This window comes from Prinia subflava, chromosome 15, assembly GCF_021018805.1.
Source record: "Prinia subflava isolate CZ2003 ecotype Zambia chromosome 15, Cam_Psub_1.2, whole genome shotgun sequence".
Classification (NCBI taxonomy): Eukaryota; Metazoa; Chordata; class Aves; order Passeriformes; family Cisticolidae; genus Prinia; species Prinia subflava.
The window spans coordinates 3,189,921-3,208,963 of record NC_086261.1 but is presented as its reverse complement, the minus strand read 5'-3'; the positions used below and the strand labels follow the sequence as shown (position 1 = coordinate 3,208,963).

The 19,043-nt window shown below is 43.8% G+C and overlaps 1 protein-coding gene across 2 annotated transcripts in view; it reads right to left on the bottom strand.

The window, feature by feature from the left end:
- ADAMTS17 (ADAM metallopeptidase with thrombospondin type 1 motif 17) overlaps nt 1-19,043 on the bottom strand; it is a 156,075-nt gene that overhangs the window by 53,440 nt on the left and 83,592 nt on the right. For both annotated transcript variants that reach the window (XM_063412718.1, XM_063412719.1), the window contains exons 11-15: nt 14,017-14,118; nt 12,798-12,943; nt 10,393-10,559; nt 9,433-9,560; nt 925-1,045 (exon numbers count right to left, since the gene is read on the bottom strand). In XM_063412718.1, coding sequence (XP_063268788.1) covers nt 925-1,045; nt 9,433-9,560; nt 10,393-10,559; nt 12,798-12,943; nt 14,017-14,118 — 664 coding nt within the window. The remainder of the gene's footprint in view (nt 1-924; nt 1,046-9,432; nt 9,561-10,392; nt 10,560-12,797; nt 12,944-14,016; nt 14,119-19,043) is intronic.

Genomic DNA, 19,043 nt, shown 5'->3' with positions numbered 1-19,043 from the left:
GTGACAAATTCCAGCTGGCCCCACAGGTCAGGAGGAGGAGAATGCAGAGGAGGAGGTCAGTGAACAAAATCAGAGCCTCAGACCTGGACTAAAGGGAGCTGCTGAGCACTGCTGCTGCTTCAGCCACTAAACTGAGTTGCAGTGTGTGCTTAAAGGGGATTTTCATGTGCTTTGTGGAACTCAGTCCTGGAGCAGCACATGTTGAATGTATTTCTCCATACAGAAATGCCAGTTCTGTCTTCACTGAATGGGAAATAATTCTTTTTCTGGACAACTGTTTCCTCCTGGAGCAGCTTCCAAGTTGTGGACATGGCTTTCCCTCCCTTTGGCTAATTGGGATGTGTGATAACAGGGTTCTCAGGAGTGTAGTACAGAAACCCTGGAACAAAGACTAATTCAAACACCAAACTGTACATCCATTAATGTTTAAGAAGAAAGGGAAAAGTCCTAATTCCAAGCTCCCATATCCTACACTGGATATTTTTTCTGGCAGGGGATCAGTAAAATATTCAGAGGGAAGTGCAGTGCTCTTTCCTTCAGCTGAGATATTCTGATTGTAACATGAATCATCTACAACACGCAACATGCATCATTCTGAGACCTCAAAGACGGTGCTGAAATCCAACTTCCCTCCCGCTGGGAAAGATTCTGTGATTTTGTCTCCTATTTAAAATCATCAGCACCAGTAGCAGTCAAAATGAGAAACAAACTTCACTCTGAATTTCAGGCAGAGGCAGTGGCTGGTATCTGGGCAACTGAGTAAGAAGCAGATGGGGTATCACATTTGAAGTGAGCTGGGGTTTGTTTTGTGTTCCTTAGGTGCTTCCCAGAGCTGTTTTTGCTTGGTGACTCCAGTGCTATCCAGGAAGAAGAGCTGTTACTGCTACCCCAGCAGGTAAGAGAACCCCACTGAGCGTTACTCACCCATGCCCTTGGTGTGGTTGAAGTCTCCTTTCACCACTTTGCAGGTTTTCCCATCACCACTGCAGATCCCACAGCGATCCTCTTTGGCAGCAGAGCCAATGATCCCATCACAGCCAATTTTCTAAGGACAACAACCAGAGACCCCCATTACTTTGTTTGCAATGTTAGAGCATCCCTAAGCAGTGAGGTTGAGACTGAAAACCTGAATGAGGGGAAAACACTGAACTCTTAATTAAAACTTCTGAAATAGCTAAAAAAAGAGCTCATTAATTAATCAGATGGCTCAAGACACCTGAAATGAAAGAGTAGTTCAATGGAAGCAGATCAGTTTCCTATCTGGCCAATTTCTACCACAAGATTGCCTCTGTAATTATGAAATTTTCTGCATGCTTGCACTGTATTAAGAATCAACATTCAATTGAAAAATAAACTATAAAATCTAACAGCTTCACCTAAAGCTTCATTATAAATGATGTTTGCATAATTTTCTATACATACCTAATTTTTTTCCAATAAAAACCTACAGTTCTGCTTCCACACATGGGAAGAGTTACAATATTCTCCCTGTAGCTATCACCATAATATTCCTTATTCACAAAACATTTACAGGTTATGATGGTGGACATTCCACATTTGTAGATCTTGAGGCTGACAACACTCTCATTAATATATATACATTGTATTCTGTCCATGTAAGACCCTCAAAATGAGAAGCAATTTGCTCTTAAAACATGAATTTCTACTGAAATAAGCGTTGTCATTATGCAAGTTATTAGCAGAGACTGCACTATTAAAAATGAGTTTAACATTTATTCTGCATAGATAAACAGTTTCTTGGCAAATGAAGTAGCAGGACTGACACTAGTAAGACTTATTTGAATCAGGCTATTGCGTCTCTCCCTTTTTTGCCTTCCTATGATGAAGCCAGAGGAAAGCTGGAGAGATATCTTAAGGAATGATCAAAACAACAAACATTTTGAAAAATAGAGTAAGCAGGGAAATATTAAGAGAACTCAGGCTGTTTATCTGAGCCTGTCTGTGTGTAAGCAATGCAGTTTGGATCAGAACTCCAACATTCCCCTTGTTTCAGAAGACCCTGGCCACTGCCTGAGTGCAGATGTATTTTGGGGATCAAAGCTTGCCAGCGTTCCAGGGAGTGCTGAGGCAGAGCTGGTCTGGGTAAATCATTAGGGACAGACATGCTGAGAGAGGCTGAGCATCCTAAACACACACCAGGGAAATGGTGCTCATTAACTGGCACAGCACCTACACTGGTGCACAGGAACAGCAGGGAAAAACCTGTACAAATGTATAAATGGGAGCTAAAAGAGGTAGGGAGAAGATAGTGGAATTTCTGGCAGTTGCAATTCTCAAGCCTAAACTTCGCGCCCATGTCCAACAAATAATTTTGGGATACTGAACGTGATTCTGCCCCCAGAACAGAAGGATGTCCCAGCAGTTCTCCTTCCAGGAAAATCAGGATGATTTATTAATGGGGTTGCTGAAAGGCAGCTGGAAACAAACGCCTGCCTGCCACCCTGCTGAGATACTGGAAAGGCTGTGTTTAATTTAAGGCTCTGGTGCTATCTTTTATTGTGCTGCATTGTTATTAGCACTATGTGAGCACACAGATGAATAAAGGGAACATAATGAGTGTTGAACCACACTTATTCCCAGAGCTACATGAGGAGTCTGTAGGACTCTAACGGAGGCAGGGAAAGAATGGGGAGTTGGCAATCACATGCTTTGCATTTACGCTGGAGTTTCCCAGATAATGGAAACCAGTGCAAGCCAGCAAAGCTTGGGAAGGCTGAATCCCCCCTCGTCTGAGACTGGGGCTCAAGAAAAGCCATTTCCTCACACCTTCACTTAGTCACTGACACCCTCCGACTGGAGAGGCCCTCTCTGAAGGGCATGGGAAGAACCCGCTGAACCCACCAATGTAACTCCCAATATCTTTGGTGTTTTTCACCTTTCATCTTCACCCTATTCCCTGTGAGTGAAGGAACTGGGAATGGCCCTTGTGTCCTCCTCTTCAATGCCACCATTGCTCCCATCCACAGGGCAGACTTCTCCCTCAATCCAGGCCTTGAGACCTAAAGTCCCCATCACATTTGGGCCAGGAAATGGTTTCTTACAAAGGAATACCTCAATGAGAATAAAACACTTTTTTTTTCCTTGGCTTCAAGATGAAATCGGTGCATTCTTGCTACTTTATGGGGAAAAAATACCTTGGAAGCATTTTAGTGTTGTCTACATAAACATTAGAGCCCGTTTTCCTCTCCACAAGCCTTCCAATCATTTCCAAACTGAAAGTGCATTTAATAAGAGTACATTTAATAACAGCCTATAATGAAACAGCTTTGGGTAAGATTTGACAGTGGATTCCAAAAGCTGCTAAGTCATTTAGAAACACATTGCAGTGACCACCTTGGTCACTCTGATCCTTTGAGAACTCCCCACATGGAAAATACTCTTAAAACCAGCACCATGGCCACTTTTAAAAGAAGTGGATCAAAGGGGAAGAGACAGGACTGGAAGGGCTGAATACAGTGGCTATCACCTTTGTGGGTGCAAAGTACCTGCCAGCAGTGCTTGGGTTCATAATTGAGAGATTCCTCCAAGGTGTGAGAGCCCCTGAGACTCCACACTGGCTGGAAAAACCATCAAGTGTGTACATCAGCAGTTCCCACTGACAATATGCTCTGTGTATTATACTGCCCATCCTCTATCTACAGAGCTGTCCTCAGCCTGAAGAAAGCTTTCCAAAATGTGAAGGCTTAATTCATCAATGCAAAGGGAAAATCCCAAGTTTTACTGCTCAAAAGTCAAGTTTTCACAGTGCAGAAAGCCTCTTAAAATCTAAATAGTTCAAAGGAGTTGCTTGATCTTTGCCATCTCTCACTTGCTTTGTGTTGCTTCCTGTCCAGTCCAACCAATGAGGGCAAGAGGTTTTATTAAATTCAGAAGCACAAAGGGGAAGCTTTAAATGCTGAGGAAAGAAAGACCTTGTAAATAAGAATAACATCCCGTGTGTTTTCTGACTCAAGAGTTATCCTGCAGATGAGCAGCCTGAGTCCATGGACCAGCCCATCCAGCAATTGCTGGATACTTTCAGTTCCATCAGCCTTGAATGGACTGGTGAGAGGGGAAGCAGCTTTAAAACATGGGAATGCTGGCAAGAAACATGAAAATAAGACTTTTAGGGCTTCAAGTCCTCAGCATGGACAGTCAGAAATGTGTCCACAGGTTTCTTAAGGCTCTTAAGGCAGTCTCCTACTCTGACACCACATTTTGGAACTAGCCACTGACCTTTAAATTGGCAGGTAACTGCACATTTGCTGAGCCAAAGGCCTGAAATTAATTCTCTTTAAGCCGATATCTCCATCCACCCTTCCTTCTCTCCCTCCCCCTTCTTCTCATTTTTATAATTAAACATCTGAAAGTCTGCTTGTTGGGTGGTATTTCCAGCTTCAGTCATTGCTGGCTCCAGCATAGGAAAACTCTTCTCTTTTGAATACATATCACTTGGATTCTTCTGTGTGAACTATTCTCTGTATTGCTTGGATATTTTTAATGATATTTTTATTTGTATTTTCAATGGCTGTGAAAGAGCTCAATTGATACAGCTTGTGAGGGTATGTTTTGCTACATAAACACAATTATTTTTGTTATATACACCCACTCTGAGCAAGAAATGACATTGTAGGCTCACAAAACTGTAATGCTTCCCATATGCTGAACTAACTGGCTGTCTCAATGGATCAAATACAAATATTGATGCAACATGTGCCACTTTACAAATTAATCATGTACTGAGCAGGCTGGTTATGACAGATTCACCTCACTGCCAATTCCTTTTGTCCATAATATTCAATATCCATTGATACCTCCAGGGATGGACCACATGAAACAGGAATGTACAGATGTGAGCAGGTGACACTCAGATCTGAGGGGAAGAGAATTCTTATTTTGTTGTTTTAAACACGTCTGCCCCCGTGGAGGGCTGTGGGGGCTGTCAGGACTGGGTGAGGTGAGTCAGGGTCCCTAATCAAGCAGTTCACCTCTGAGTTACTCCAATTTCTGTTCCAGAGCAAATTTTGTGCTAAAGATTGGAGTCCACATAGGAGTCAGTTCAGCAAATATCCTCCTGTCGTTTCCCAACCTTCAGGTTTTGTCTGAATCAGAGCAGCTCTGCTGGATCAGGAGTTAGACACCTCCTATTTTAAATTAGCATTATCTGATCTGCAGTAGATCTGCAATGTCACCTGCCACTGACTTTGTGTGTAGATCCCTCAGCAGCTCATGGGGTTGACACAATAATTCTTGACTTTTCACATAGAGATATTGAAGGTTATGTGTCAAAACCTCTGTGTTCACGAGAGAACATGCAAATAATACAAAGCTCTTTCCCATCCCAGGAACTCCTTTGCTTCTGTCCTATTATATGCATCCCATGGGATAACATGGAAGAAAAACTGGGGGAAATAGGATGGGGTTTTTTTTCATACCCCACTGCAAAGTACACCACAAACTAGCAGGATATCAGCAAAGACTTGGTTTTGTCACTATGCCTTCCTCACCAAAGTCCCTGATACTCTTTTTAACCTCAGATTACATTGCTACAGATCCAGACATGGCAAAAAGACAATTATACAACAGGTTTCTGTAGTTCAGACAATCCTTCTGGATTTTGTGCACATGCACTAAATAATTTATCAAAGTTCAGTGCTAAGCCAAGTTGTTGTATGGAGACAAGCTACCCAGTCTGGAACATCTTGTACCACAGTTTGTAATGCAGGAATATGAATAATACATGGAAAAAACTCAAGTGAGGAGACAAAGCCAGAAGTGCAGGCATCAATCAAATGCAAAAAGTGGGTACTAAGTATGTAAAACACTGTTTGCCAGCAGCAGGTCCAGTAGACAACTTCAATTTTCCTCTGCCGCTTGTGACACTCTCCTGCCACTCTGCCTGTCCAGTTTGCAGAAGCTATTTTTGAAAATCTGTCCATTTTCCAATTGTGCTCCCCTTTCATAGCGTGTGACAATGACTTTCAGAAGAAAGTAGTTCTGTAACGATTTTGTTGTGCCAGGATAGCCTAATATGTGGCTTATTATCATTAAACATACTGTGGCTTCACCAGCCAGCTGAAAGGAGGTGTGGTATGACAAAACACTCAAGAGAAAACTGCAGACAGAGCCAAAACATCTTCACCTCTTAAATTGTTAAATCACAGCAAAGACTGCCCTTGATCTCTAGCCCAGTTCTGCTATACAGGAGGTCTCTCTTTTCACAGAGACCTTAAATTACATCCTGAAGCACAATCTGTAGTCCCCACTGGAAACTTCTCATGCTGTCATGAGGCTCAGACTAATCCCCCTTTGAGAAAAGCCAGCACAAGGTCATGTGCATCAGAACAGTCAGCTGAGCAGCCTGTCTGCTCCTCACCCCTCTGCTCTGTGACATCTGACACTTTTTTTAGCTCCACTTCTGCCAGCAGCTTTGAATTAACCTCAGCAGCACAGAGCAAAGCACTGGAAGGGGTTAGAAAGTGCCCTGCTCTCATGAGTGTTCTCTCATCAAGCACACACCCCACAGGCCCAGGGAAGAACAAAACCCTCAGGGAATCCTCGCCTTTGAAAGCCATTTGTTCCTTGAAGAGAAATAGGAGAAGATGAACCCAGTGTGAGGTGCAGGTTGCAGTGCCCTACCCCCCTTCCCCATGGCTGCAGTGTCCATGGCAGGGAAAGCAAACTGCTGCAAAGCCTAAGTGAGCACTGACCCTCCTCCTCTTCCTCCTCCTCCAACACATCAGGCTCCTCTTGTTCTCAGCCTGCTAGAGATTTTCTGTCTTTGAAAAATCTCTGGAGAAAATAAATCTCCTTCCTAGAAGACCATGTGCCTTTTGAGAAGAAATGTCAAAGACCTACATACACTTTGAAGCAGGGATCTAGTTTGCTCAGGGGATGGTAAAAAATGGTGCATTTGAAATGTTCAGCCTCAAAACCAACTCAAATAAACAAGAAAAAAATTGAATTAAGACCTGATGATTCATCTCCAAAATAAGGAGTAAGGCTAGAAAAAGTCTAGGTGATTTAGGGACCCCTATGGTAAATTTAGGGCTGACTTTGCTCTTTGGTGCTTCTATGCATGATCAAAGTAATAACCAAGTTTACTCACTCCAGCTGCCTTCAGCTGTAAGGGATAAATACAGAGATGCTACTGCTTTTGATGATTTTGTTTCAGGGATAGTGAGCCTGACACCAAAGGCTTCATTGACACCTTTTAGATTGGAGTTCAGCTTTAAAGTGAAACTGTAGTAACTTCACAAAGTACAACAGAAAGAAAACTCCCTTAGTGTCCAAATGTATTTGGGGCATTTTGAGGCTTCAGAGAATCTGTTTCTGCTTTCCTTCTCAAAACTCTCCTCTCTTTGCAATGGTTTTTCCTCTGCCATGTTCATCTACATTCATTCATCATCCAAGAACGATTCATGAGCTGCATTTAGGAGCATCTAATGAAGGGAGAAGATCTATTACATTTCCTGGGCTAGATGTTCACAGGCAATGGTTACTGCTAATTTGTCTGTTGCACTGACAATGTATCATTCTTGCCTTTGAGAGCCTCTAACTAGAAGGATTACATAAGAAAATAAATAACAGTAATACCACCCTCTGATTTCAGCACTTATTCTCCTCTCCAGGCCCCCTGCAATGCTTATGGCCAGGCTTTGTCTGCGCCGGGTAGAGAAACAAGGAGAGGAGTAATTAAATGAATATGGCAATTAAATTGCTTTAATAGGCAGCTAGTTAGACAAATATCTGTGGCAAATGGGGTACACAGGCACATATGGCAATTCTCAGCACTGCACTGCATACATATATGGCAGAGGAGTATTATAAATGAGTTCACAGGGCTTTCAAATCTGCTCGCCTTGAACTGATCACTTCACATTTTTTTCTCAGCCAGATGCAAATGGACTGAATGTTCTGCAGCTGTCATCACCTCTCTGCACAGTTAAAGGCAGTTGCCCCCGACTCAGAGTGCAATTTGCTTTTCGTGATGTACCTCCAGTGCTCTGTGCTCATAAAGGAATTCATTTGGAGGGAGCTGGCTACTGATCCTCCCTGCATGAAAAAACGTTCCTTGCCATGATGTCTGATTTACCATTTGTGGCAGCTCTGAAGGTTTGGAGCAATAAAACTGGCCAGCCCAGAGTAATGGTCAATGGCACACAGCTGGAGGTGCACAGCTGGCTTGACTATAAAAGATTATTAATGGAGGCTTTTTTTAGCTTTTTTCAGATATAGCCAAAAACAGGGAAAAATTAAGTAACTTGGGATGCACCATGAACCTGGCTCTATGTGCAAAGCACTTTGTATTATAAAGAATCAAATTTGTACTGGCTCCCCAGACTGCTGCTATTCATATTTTTCATTGGAATAAATTAGAGTGAATTAAAAATGCCTCTTCAGCATCATTTGTCAAGAAACAGTGGGAAGTATCTCCTGCAGCAGCACAAAATTCCATCCAAAGATTTCTCACTTCTCTCTTTGCATTGCTGCTTTATGACCCCAAAGCCTCTCTCACACCCAGGTTAAGTATTGTGCTCATTTATCTCCCTGCCTGGAAGGCTCAAAGCATTAAAAATTGGCATTTCTTAACCACTCACAGAAATCAGAATTAATGCCAAATTTGGTGTGACCTGTGCCCCCAGGGCAAACCAGTGAAGTTAGTGGGAATAAAGGGTGATGCTAAAAACCTGTTCTGCTGGATACAGCAGGCTGGCTAATCCCAGGAAGAACAACTCCTACCACAGGATACAAATCCAAAATACAAAAATAATATTTTTGAGGAACCTGAAGCACCAGCTCTAAGAGCTGCCCTCCTTGGCATTCAATGCTTAACAAACTCTCTCAGCAAACCATGAAGTTTTATTGCAGAGATCTCCCACACCTATTTTGGGTCTGTGTGTAATTTGGTTAGAGAGAAATAATCATTGAAATGGTTATAAGGACAAGGGAATTCAATCTGAAGACTTTAGCTCATGCAGCTACAGGAGCCAAGGAGCAACTGACACTAAAAAGTTTCCTCAATATTTCTAAGAAGGAACCAGGTGGACCCAGAAAGCATCATGATTCTGGCAAGATAATGCTTGTAACAGGCTAGTGACAATTTGTAGGCTGATTTGCAGCATCAGTGCTTTTATCAGTGATTCCTCTAACAGCCAAAAAAGAGCAGCTAAGCAGGCCAGACCTCCCCTCCAATCTGCTCCCCTCACAGAAGTCCCTTCCCACCCAAGCCATGCACACAAGGAAATGTGATTTTTGAGCATTCCCAGCTGTTCCCAGACCAATACTCAGGGCCATGGAGCACTTGCAGTGGGCTGTGTAAAACAGGGTTGTCCCTCCCCTCAGGGAAGACTCCCAGCCTCCCACACGGCGCTGCCCCAGCCTGAACCCAACAGCAGAGATGGAACAAGAGAAGGTTAAAGGTTACTCCACCTGGCACTTGCCATGTACACAGAGATCTGTCTCGTAGGGCCCACAGGGAGTTCCATCCAGGACTCTGTCTGTCACCAGCACAGGAGAATCCTTGCCCAGAGGGGAGCAGAAGAGCTCACATGGCTTATCTGGGAAAAGAAATACAACGAGCGCCCTTGGGAACAGCACAAACGAGTGTTTGAGGCAATGGTGATGCATTCTCTATATGAATGGATTTGGGTACCTCATCTTTGAAGGAACATGAGGCTTTCAGTATTTCCCCACTTTAAAATATCACAGTTTAAAGGCTTACATTGATGAAACCTTTAACAGCACAGAAAACTAATTAGTCAACACACTTTTGTGTATCTGTTTGTAAAGGGAAGATGTTTGTTACAGTGAGCATTCATAATGATCTCATAAGAATGATCAAGTCTCTGTGTTTCACAAAATTCAGGCTACAGGCAGTGATTTTAGAAGAACAAGTTCTCCAGACCATTTCATATCCCACCAACATCTGGTTGAACAGCAGGTGAACAGCAAGATCCAGCAGAGGAAGCGTTAAAGGAATGCAGGTGAGAGAGGCAATCATGCTGAGATGCCCCAAAGTGACATAAATTTAAAAATGCCACAGGGTATCCACATTTTTTTTTCAGTTCTAAACTCATTGGAACTTTTTAATGTTTAAAGCCCCAAATCTCTGATTCCCACTCTGAAATTCCCAGCTTCAGACTGGGAATAAAGTTAAGGCACTTCTCTCCTAGCATTTCAAGAAGATGAGTAAAGCATTGACAACTCTGCTCTATTAAGAAGGCTAAAGGAACAGCAGGGCAGCACTACGAACAATTAATTGTAATTAGTCTTTCAACTGTAATTAAAAGGGGCCTACTGCAGCCCTCTCACCAACAATGGGAGCCTGCAGATGAGAAACTGCAGCGAAAGAACAGCGAGGAATTACAGAGGGAGATGAAAAAGGCTCACCATCCACGATGACAGCTGTCAGGAGGCTTTTCTTCTTGCTGCTGTACCTGTCGTGGGCCTGGCACTGCTGGTCCCTGAAGCTGGGCACCCCTTTGGGGCAGGGCAGGTTCTCACACACCGTGTGCTCCACGCTGGCCCCCCGGCAGTTCTTCCCCCCTGGCCCTGGGCTGCAGCGGGGAACAGAACCAGGGTCAGCACCAAACACCCGGAATGTTCCATCCTCCCCTGCCACCCTTGCTGTGCCCCTGCCTCAAACACACAGCAAACATCTCTTCAGCACGTGTCCTCCTTGCAATTAAAATACCAGAGAAGCAGCTGTAACCTGCACTGTAAGCAGGGTATCCAGAAACAAACCTGAGCTGCAGATAACCCCCAGCCATGAAATCCATGCCATTCCACACAGTTGTTTTTTAAACATACAGGAAAGGCCACTAATGCAACATCTGAATTAGGCACCTGCACAATCTATCTGTTTTTATTTATGAATCCCCAGAGAAGAAGGGAAACTCAAACTCTCAGCAATAGTCTGTGTTTTCTTTGCAAAATAAAATACAAACAAAAAACCACAAGTAAGCATGGAATCTGGAATTCCAGGTCCCAAGCTTTGTGCTTATGAGCTCAAGCACTGCCTGGGATTTCCAACAGTGCAATCCAAGCTCACCCTGGGCCATGTCTGAAACAGTGACTGTGTGAGATCTGCTAGGCAACTCCACAGCCACCTTTCACTGCACTTGTGCCAAGAGAATCCACCCACTAATGGAGCTGAAGAAAACAAAGCCCATTTATGCTGCTGTCACCCTTTTAAACAAGTGAGGATGCTCTGTTAAACCAGTGGTTTTCTCCTCAGTCCAACTGTCCAACAACACCTCAAAGCCTAGACAAGAACACAAGGCAGTACAACTCAAAAGTCTGCACGTGCAAACTGGCTTATGACACACTCCTTACAACCATGGGGGGGCAATGCATGTAAATGCTTAAAGAAATTACAGAGAGGAAAAACCAAATCAAACAGTGAAGCAACTGGTTTAATGATAGTCCCACAGGCTCAAGAGTCAGCTGGCAGGAGCAGAGATTCCTATAAAAAAAAATCCCAAGACCAAATATATACAAAACAAAAGATAAATCCCTTAGCCAATGTTTTTGGACAGTGAATAAACCAGCTGCAGAAGTGGGCTGAGGCCAGGAATTTGAAGCAAAAGAAGATCACGTGTGTATCTCCAGCCAAGAATGTATATGAGCAAGAGAATTTTAAAATCAGTGTGCAGTGTTGGAAGGAGCATTTCCTGTAATTTAAGGAACGATGATGAATGGATTTAGGTTTGGTCAGCACTGTAGTTGACAGTAAAGAAACCAGCTCAGTTCCCTTTTCAGGAAAGTGAGCTGGTAAAAATCAAACCTGGATATTACAGACACGCAACTGCAGCTCAGATAAGGAGAGGAATAAACAAAAATATCCTTTTCACATTATTACAGGTCAACAGCAGCAATTGTGAGCCTATCCATCATCTGGGCATGTCTTTGAAGTGACTGTGTTGCTATGCAGAATTTCAGCCCCAATTTAACAAGAAAAGCTTTGGGTACTTTGTGTGTAGAAGAAAACATAAAATCTGAATAAAGTCAGAGATATCCCACTTGAAGGGCTGCTCTCAAGGCTGTGAAGTTATAAGAAACATGATTGGGGTGGCCAGTTAAATGGCACCATTGTAACCTCTTCAGGACTCCAAAATGATGAAGAGACTTCCAGATGGGCCTCAACTGACCTGAGGGATGAAGGTCAACACCTACATTTCATCCTGAATCAGAAAAAATCCAAGCCCACGCAGAGAGCATCGACTTGTTTGTAGTCACTGTGCAGGAATTAAACAGCACCTGGGGCTCTCTGCATGCATGGAAACCATGAAAACCTTCCTGTTCTTATGCAGCACATCCTGACCTACAGAGCATCTCAAGGGGCTTTGCCAACACAGCTCAGGGACACTCTGATCGTTGTCAGCTACAGCACTGCTCCCCAAGACCCCAGCAAGCACTCCCTGCAAAACTCCTCTCTAAGGCACACAGGCTCACTTTGGTCTGCAGATCCAGATCAGCCCCTCCTCATTCACTGTGCTGCTGGAGGGGAAACACAGCATCAGTTTTTCTGCCAAACTAAATGTATCTAATTCAGCTGTATCTACCTTGGAATCACTGCAATGGGAAACTTCCAAAGGTCACCCTTCCAGCCACTTCCACAGGACCTACTTCAAGTCACTCCAGGATTCCAACCTGGTCACTGCAGCTTGTGAATGAGAAATTTCTGAGGATTTCTGCACAGCTCTGCTGCCGTTTCTCCCCTGTACTCTTGGCCTGCCCAGGATGGAAAAGGCTGCCAGCATGGCCCAGGGGGCCAGGATGGGGTGAGCACTTACGGGGGGTTGTCGCATTTGCGCTGCCTGAAGCGCACGCCTGTGCCGCACGTCCGGCTGCACATGCTCCACGGGCTCCACGCGCTCCAGTCGCCGTCCACGTGCTCAGGGATGGGCGTTTTACTGACACACTCCCCGGCTCGGCACCACTGCAAGGCAATCGGGTTAGCACAGCCTGGGGAGAAGCCCTCACCTTGCACAGGTGAGCTTTAAAGGGTGTCTGAGGGACTGCAACGAGTCCACACTTAAATTTCTAGGGATTCGAGGCTTTGGTGAGATGGCAGTAGGAGAAAGAGGAAGGGAGGAGGGGAAATGTAGAAATTTAAGTGTAGCTCTCAACAAGCCCCTGAAGGGAGTTCTGTCATTAAAAAAACAATCACAGAACAGAGCCCCTCACTTTATAAAGCAGATAATTATCTAAGTACTAAGACTTAAAGCCCCACAATTCACAGAAACGGAGTCCAAGAAATTATACCCCAAAGCAATGTCTTCATCAGCACTGTTCCCAGTATGTGCAAAATGATTGAAGTATTTTGGACCTAACTTGGCTAAAGCCCCAAACCCCTCTGATTCTAATAGGTTGTGCTGGCTCCTGACCAAGCAGCAAACTTGGCCTGTCCAGGATGTGACACAGTAAGCACTGCTAAAAACCTTATAAAAAAGTCACCAGGACTCCTCCAGTTAGAAAAACATGGGCCTAAACCCCTTTTTCATTTCCTTGTCATGGTTTCCAGGACCCAGTTTTTCTTGTCATTGTTTATCTTTATTTGCAAGCAAAGAAAAGGTTCTAATCCCTGACTTCAGCAACCAGCTTTTTAATTTTGTCCTTCCTTATCTCCCCAACTATACCATAGATGAAAAAAAATTAGAATCCAAAACCAGTGAGTAGGGGGCTGAGAGTTACCAAACCAGTCAAGTTGCAAAAAATACATATATAAATAAATACAGCAAATTATACCTCAAAAAGAACAGAACATCACTGGATTTGAGCTCAATTATTTTGAGCTACTTGTAGAAACTATGAAGTTTTTAAGTAGTCTCTTTTTCTTTCCCCATCTCCCACCACTCCCCAAATGTCAGGCTAAATGCTCTGCACACTTTCTACCTCAAATACAATCCAGAACGCGACCAGCTATGGGTTTATGGTAAATAGTGAACATCTTAGAAACATTATTGCCAGTGCTGAGAAACAAAAGTGCCTGCAGCTGAGCATTGTGATTACCTTGTCTGCGCCGCACTCGGTGCCATCCAGAGGGGGGTCCAACTTTGTTTTACAGGATGTGTCTCCTTCCACCAGACACCAGAGCCCAGCACACATCAAATGCTGCAATCACAAAGCAGGAGGTGCAGTTAGTACTTCTGGAGATGCCAGCCATCATTATGGGATACACTTCAAAGCTCAGGCAGTCGTTCTCAAGTGAATCCAGAGGCATCCAGTTGGTTTGGGAGCAATTATTTTTTAAGGGTTGATTGGCATTAAGTGGTGAGGCTGGAAACATGAAAGAGATTGATGGATGCCACTGACAGGAACAAAACCTACCCCGAACAAAAAGTGAGCTATTTAAACAGATTTATTTTCACAAGAATAAATCTGGTCCATTAAAAAGGAATCCTATATGGGAGGCCACACTGGGTGCTTTGGAACCATGCCAAATGTTAGATGTGCAAGATGCTTAATTACTCCTATTTTTAGAAAAAGATACTCAAGTAACTGCAGCTGGTGGTAGCAATAATCAGCCAGCAATGTCCCTGGGGAGAGGGTGGAATGAGAAAGAGGAAAGGATGTCCTGTTGTGCTGGGCAGCAAAGGAGGAGCTTGGTAACAGGAGGGTCGAAGAGTGGAATATTCTGGGGATCATTCTCCCCATTCTCTGCTGCTCTGCTCAGCCAGTGTGTGCTCAGTGCTGACCACAATCTGATCTCATCTGAGACCTGCCAGATCAAAACATTTTCAGAGTTTAAGAAAAAGCACCAGGAAAAGGGACCTTTGCACTGGTAACACTTTCCACAGCATCCACCATGCTTTGCATTCCATGGAAGGGGATGATTTCAATACAGCGCTGCATAGCTGAGTACCAAAAGTACTACAAAGAAGAGTTACATTTCTTTCCACTATTGTTCACATTTCAATGTAATGGTAAAAAGATGAGAAACTTGACTCTAGTGCCAGCTGGTCTTGTCAAGATTTATTGCACCTCATTAAATAGTTGAGTCAACACGCCTCAGCCTCATGGTTCTTCCCCAATGTAATGTAAGAGACTGTGGGTGCATGTGTGTTTTGTGTACAGGCATGTTGGTATGTCCCTATAAAACACATCATGTCTCTATAAAATAGATCTGTACAAGAGAGGGTGCAGACGAGATAAATCCCAGTCCCAGTGATGATGTAGAACATACTGAAACAAAAGTTATCACAGCAGTGTCTGCATCCTGCTCCACTTCCACATTTCTTTCTGGAAAGAGGATTTTGCACTATTTAAACCTAAGAACATTCACAAAAACTGGAAGCAGACAGCACAATTCAGCATCTGTATTAAGCACAATGCAGAAAGGCATTGTCAAACAAACAAACAACAGCAAATACTCCAGGGAAACCTAAATCAATGAATTTTCAAGACATTTTCTCTGAACAAATTGAGCATATGGGAAAATATCAGTGTTTAGTAATTTTGACTAAATGACTGTGACTAATTAGTGGTTTACCCACAGCTCTGAAAGCACTTAAGCACAAATTAGCCATGAGGACACCACACACTGTTTTATTGATAGGTATGCTGAGGCAGAAGGATTGACAAGGCAGAGACTTCAGAGCTTACTGAGAAATTCACTGTTCCACCCTGTAACTCCCAGATTCTAAACCCCTGCCTTCTGGGGAGGACTAAAATCAAAAAGTACTTCAATTAACCATCCATAAGTATTACAGGAAGAACACAAATCTAGTTAATAAACCACAGTGTGAAAGCACTACCAGCAAAACCTCCTTCCAAACTGTGGCTAGGGAAAATATTGATAAGTAAAATGAAGGAAGCTTTGGAAATGAAAGATGCAGACAGCAAGTATTGCCACTTTTCCAGTCTTCAGCCCCTCTCTTGCATATAACCACAAAGCTTCAGAGCAGAATAGGAGGAGAAACACTCCAGCCAGATCTCCTGAATGACCCAGACAGAGACTTTGTCCCCAGAAGGAAACCGCCTGCTTCTGTTTTCTGTCAGAGGAACATCCTGGCTGAAGATGTGATGGAATTCACTACATCCCTAAAGAAGCTGTTCTAGACACATATGAGCACCATTGCTAAATATCTGTGCATTATGCAAGCCCAGTGTCATGGTAATTTCTGCTCTTTGATGTAAAACTGGGAAGGCAGAGTGAGTGGTGGCAAAAATAAAGTCATAAAAATGAAACAGCTTTTTCTACAATTTTGGGTGGCAACCAAAATCCCTCCATAGTCCACAAGAACATGGGAGGTGATAAAGCCAGGTCACATGCCCAAGTATGAGCCATGGCACGGGGAAGCAATGGGCAGAGATCACCTCAAATATGTGTGTTTGCACCTGCAGAACAGCCCAGAGTAGGGATAGAGTGTGTAAATATTCACATACAGGTGGGTGTATATATATATATGTGTGTGTGTTTATGTCTACATGTACATGTATACACACACATAATTGTAGGGAGATAAACAAAGCAAATACCTCTCTCAGCAACACTAACCTTTCTGAAATCTCCCATCTTTGAGGTATGGAAATCATCGGATTTTTTAGCATCCCCGTGTTTGATTCAGAACCCTAAATGCAAAGCATATTTCAGGAAACAGTTATAGAGAAATCTATAACAGTGCTGAGCTCTGTGTTCTGGTGCCACACCACTACAAAGCCCAGCCCCTCGTTAGCCCAGTCCCTGCGTTCAATACTGCTCAGATACCCCAGCGAAGATGAAACCCTCAGCTCTGAGACTGTGTGTTCCCAAGATGTTTTATCATGTTAATAGCTCTTTTCAAAAGAGATCGTGTGTCCTCCTCAGCTACAATAGGAACCCAAACAAAACCCCCCATTAAACAGCAAGGCAGTGCAGTGACTTTTTAATGGTTAAACAGCCAGCTTTGTGGGGAAATATCCAAGTGAGACATGGCAGGGCTTGAAAGGAAGCTGATGTATGTGAGTGGCAGCTCAGAGCTCACACTGATACAGAAGAAGGCATCAAAAGAACTGTATTAGTGCTAATTCTGCATTCAGCAACCAGCTTTCAGATGGCAGGTCCCTGCCTGCAAAGCATTCCCTACAGTGTTCAAGAAGTGCCAGTGAGGATTTTCCAATGATAGATATTTCACACTGGAAAAATATTGATTTGTTGAAACTGTCTGTGGGGAAAGGTCATCTTTGGATCAGCTCCCAGTTTGAAATATATCCAAGAGCAAAATAAAATTTTAGAAAGCGAGATGGCTGTTGAGAAGTAGAGTTTCAATAAAAATTTAAAATTACTTTAAAAAAAAGAAGAAAGAAATGCTTTTTCAACTGAATTCTTAAGGAATTTATACAGAAAATAAATTTAGAAACTGAAATAAAATAAAATAGTTATAAAGGTGCACATGTTAGACTCCCAGAATCTCCTGGGAGATAGGGAAGCTTGTCTGCACAGCTGTTAGGAACCAGTCCTGGGAGAGGTCACGATCTGGAAACTCCCAAGCTGGGAGAGATGTGCTCGGCAGGTGAGCAGCGCTTCGGATTACAGCGATTATAATGGCAGCTATCTGACAAAGGGGCCTCCCTGTGCCAGGTGTTTTCTCTCCCTCAAACATCTCACCATCTAAACAGACTCCTGGGAGCTTGGGGATAAAGGAAGTTTTATCACCCTGTTCTAGGTGGAAAGATGAGGAACAGAAGGGGATTAAATGTCTTGCTGAAAGTCTGCTGGGAGACGAGCTGAACCAGAGCTGCTCAGAGCTCTCTGCTCAGTGTCACAGCTACAGGCTCCTGTGTCACTGCCTGCTCCAGCTAAAGCCAGGCTCTGGCTCTGGCCCTTCCCACCTTTCCCAGCTTTTCACACTTTTCCAGGACGGTGTTTCCCCTCCCTGGGACTCCATCCCCACGCGGACTCGCAGCGCGCGGAGCTCAGGCGCGGCTCAGCGAAGGGATCTATTTTAGGTTCCTTAGCTCAGTGCTGCAGCTGGAAATGAGGAGAAGGCAGAGTTAATCCAGCCAGCTCCCTGCCCACAGGCAGCAGGTCTGGAGCTCTTCCTGGGGCAGCCATTGCATCACCACTGCTGCTGAAATCTGCGTGATCCTGCCCCATGAGCTCCCATGGGCTCACAAGAAAGGGCTCACGACACTCACCCACCGCAAACCCTCAGGGAGCTTCCAACCCTCCAAAGCATAACGAGAATTCAATGAATGAAGATAATAAATAAAGTCCTTCCCACCATGGAACAACTCTGCAGAAGCTTGTTCATTCCCTACACATTCTCTCCCTCACCTTGTCTGCATCCAAGGAAAGGAACACTGATTTCTCCCGGAGATGAATTTGTTTCTGCTGCCCACTGGAAAGAGGAGCCTCTTATTTCTAGCATCATAATTAAACCATCATCAAACCAATTTTTCTGTCAAAATGAGGGGACTATGAATAAGAATTTAGGAAGAGTAAACACCCTTAAGGGAGAGGAGCAAGAGACCTCATAACACACAGGCTTGCTTCAAAATAGGGTGACTTTCAATGAAGTATCAGAACTCTCTTACTTTGCCAAGGTTTTCACTCAGCATATTGCTAACCAGGAGAGAAAATGTGCTTATGAATGGAATCATAATGAACACCTCTTAGGTACAATAAACACAAAATTTGCTCTTCCTTTCCTGTTCAAAACACAATGCAAGTGTTGCTCCTGAGCAGCAATTCCTTACACAATGTGACAAAAACAATGTCCCCAATTTCTACAGCATCCCTGTCTTTACTTTTGGGTGCATAAACAACCCACAGCAATCACATGGAAGGTGAGCAGCGTTGCTTGATGGAGCTTCTTGGTGCTGAAAACAAGATGAAAAGAGTTCCAAACTCAAATCCTGTGAAACTGGGAGGCACTTTTGGAAAGGAGCCACGTGCTGACCCAGACAAGGTAATTGTGAAATTCGGATCCATGTCTCAGTGGCCAAACTGCTGACCTGTGTCTAGAGCTGATACCAGACAAGCAGTGCAAGACTCCCAGACCGCAAGGAAGGCACAAAGGAAGAGAAACACTTTTTGTTTTCTTAAGCTGTACACG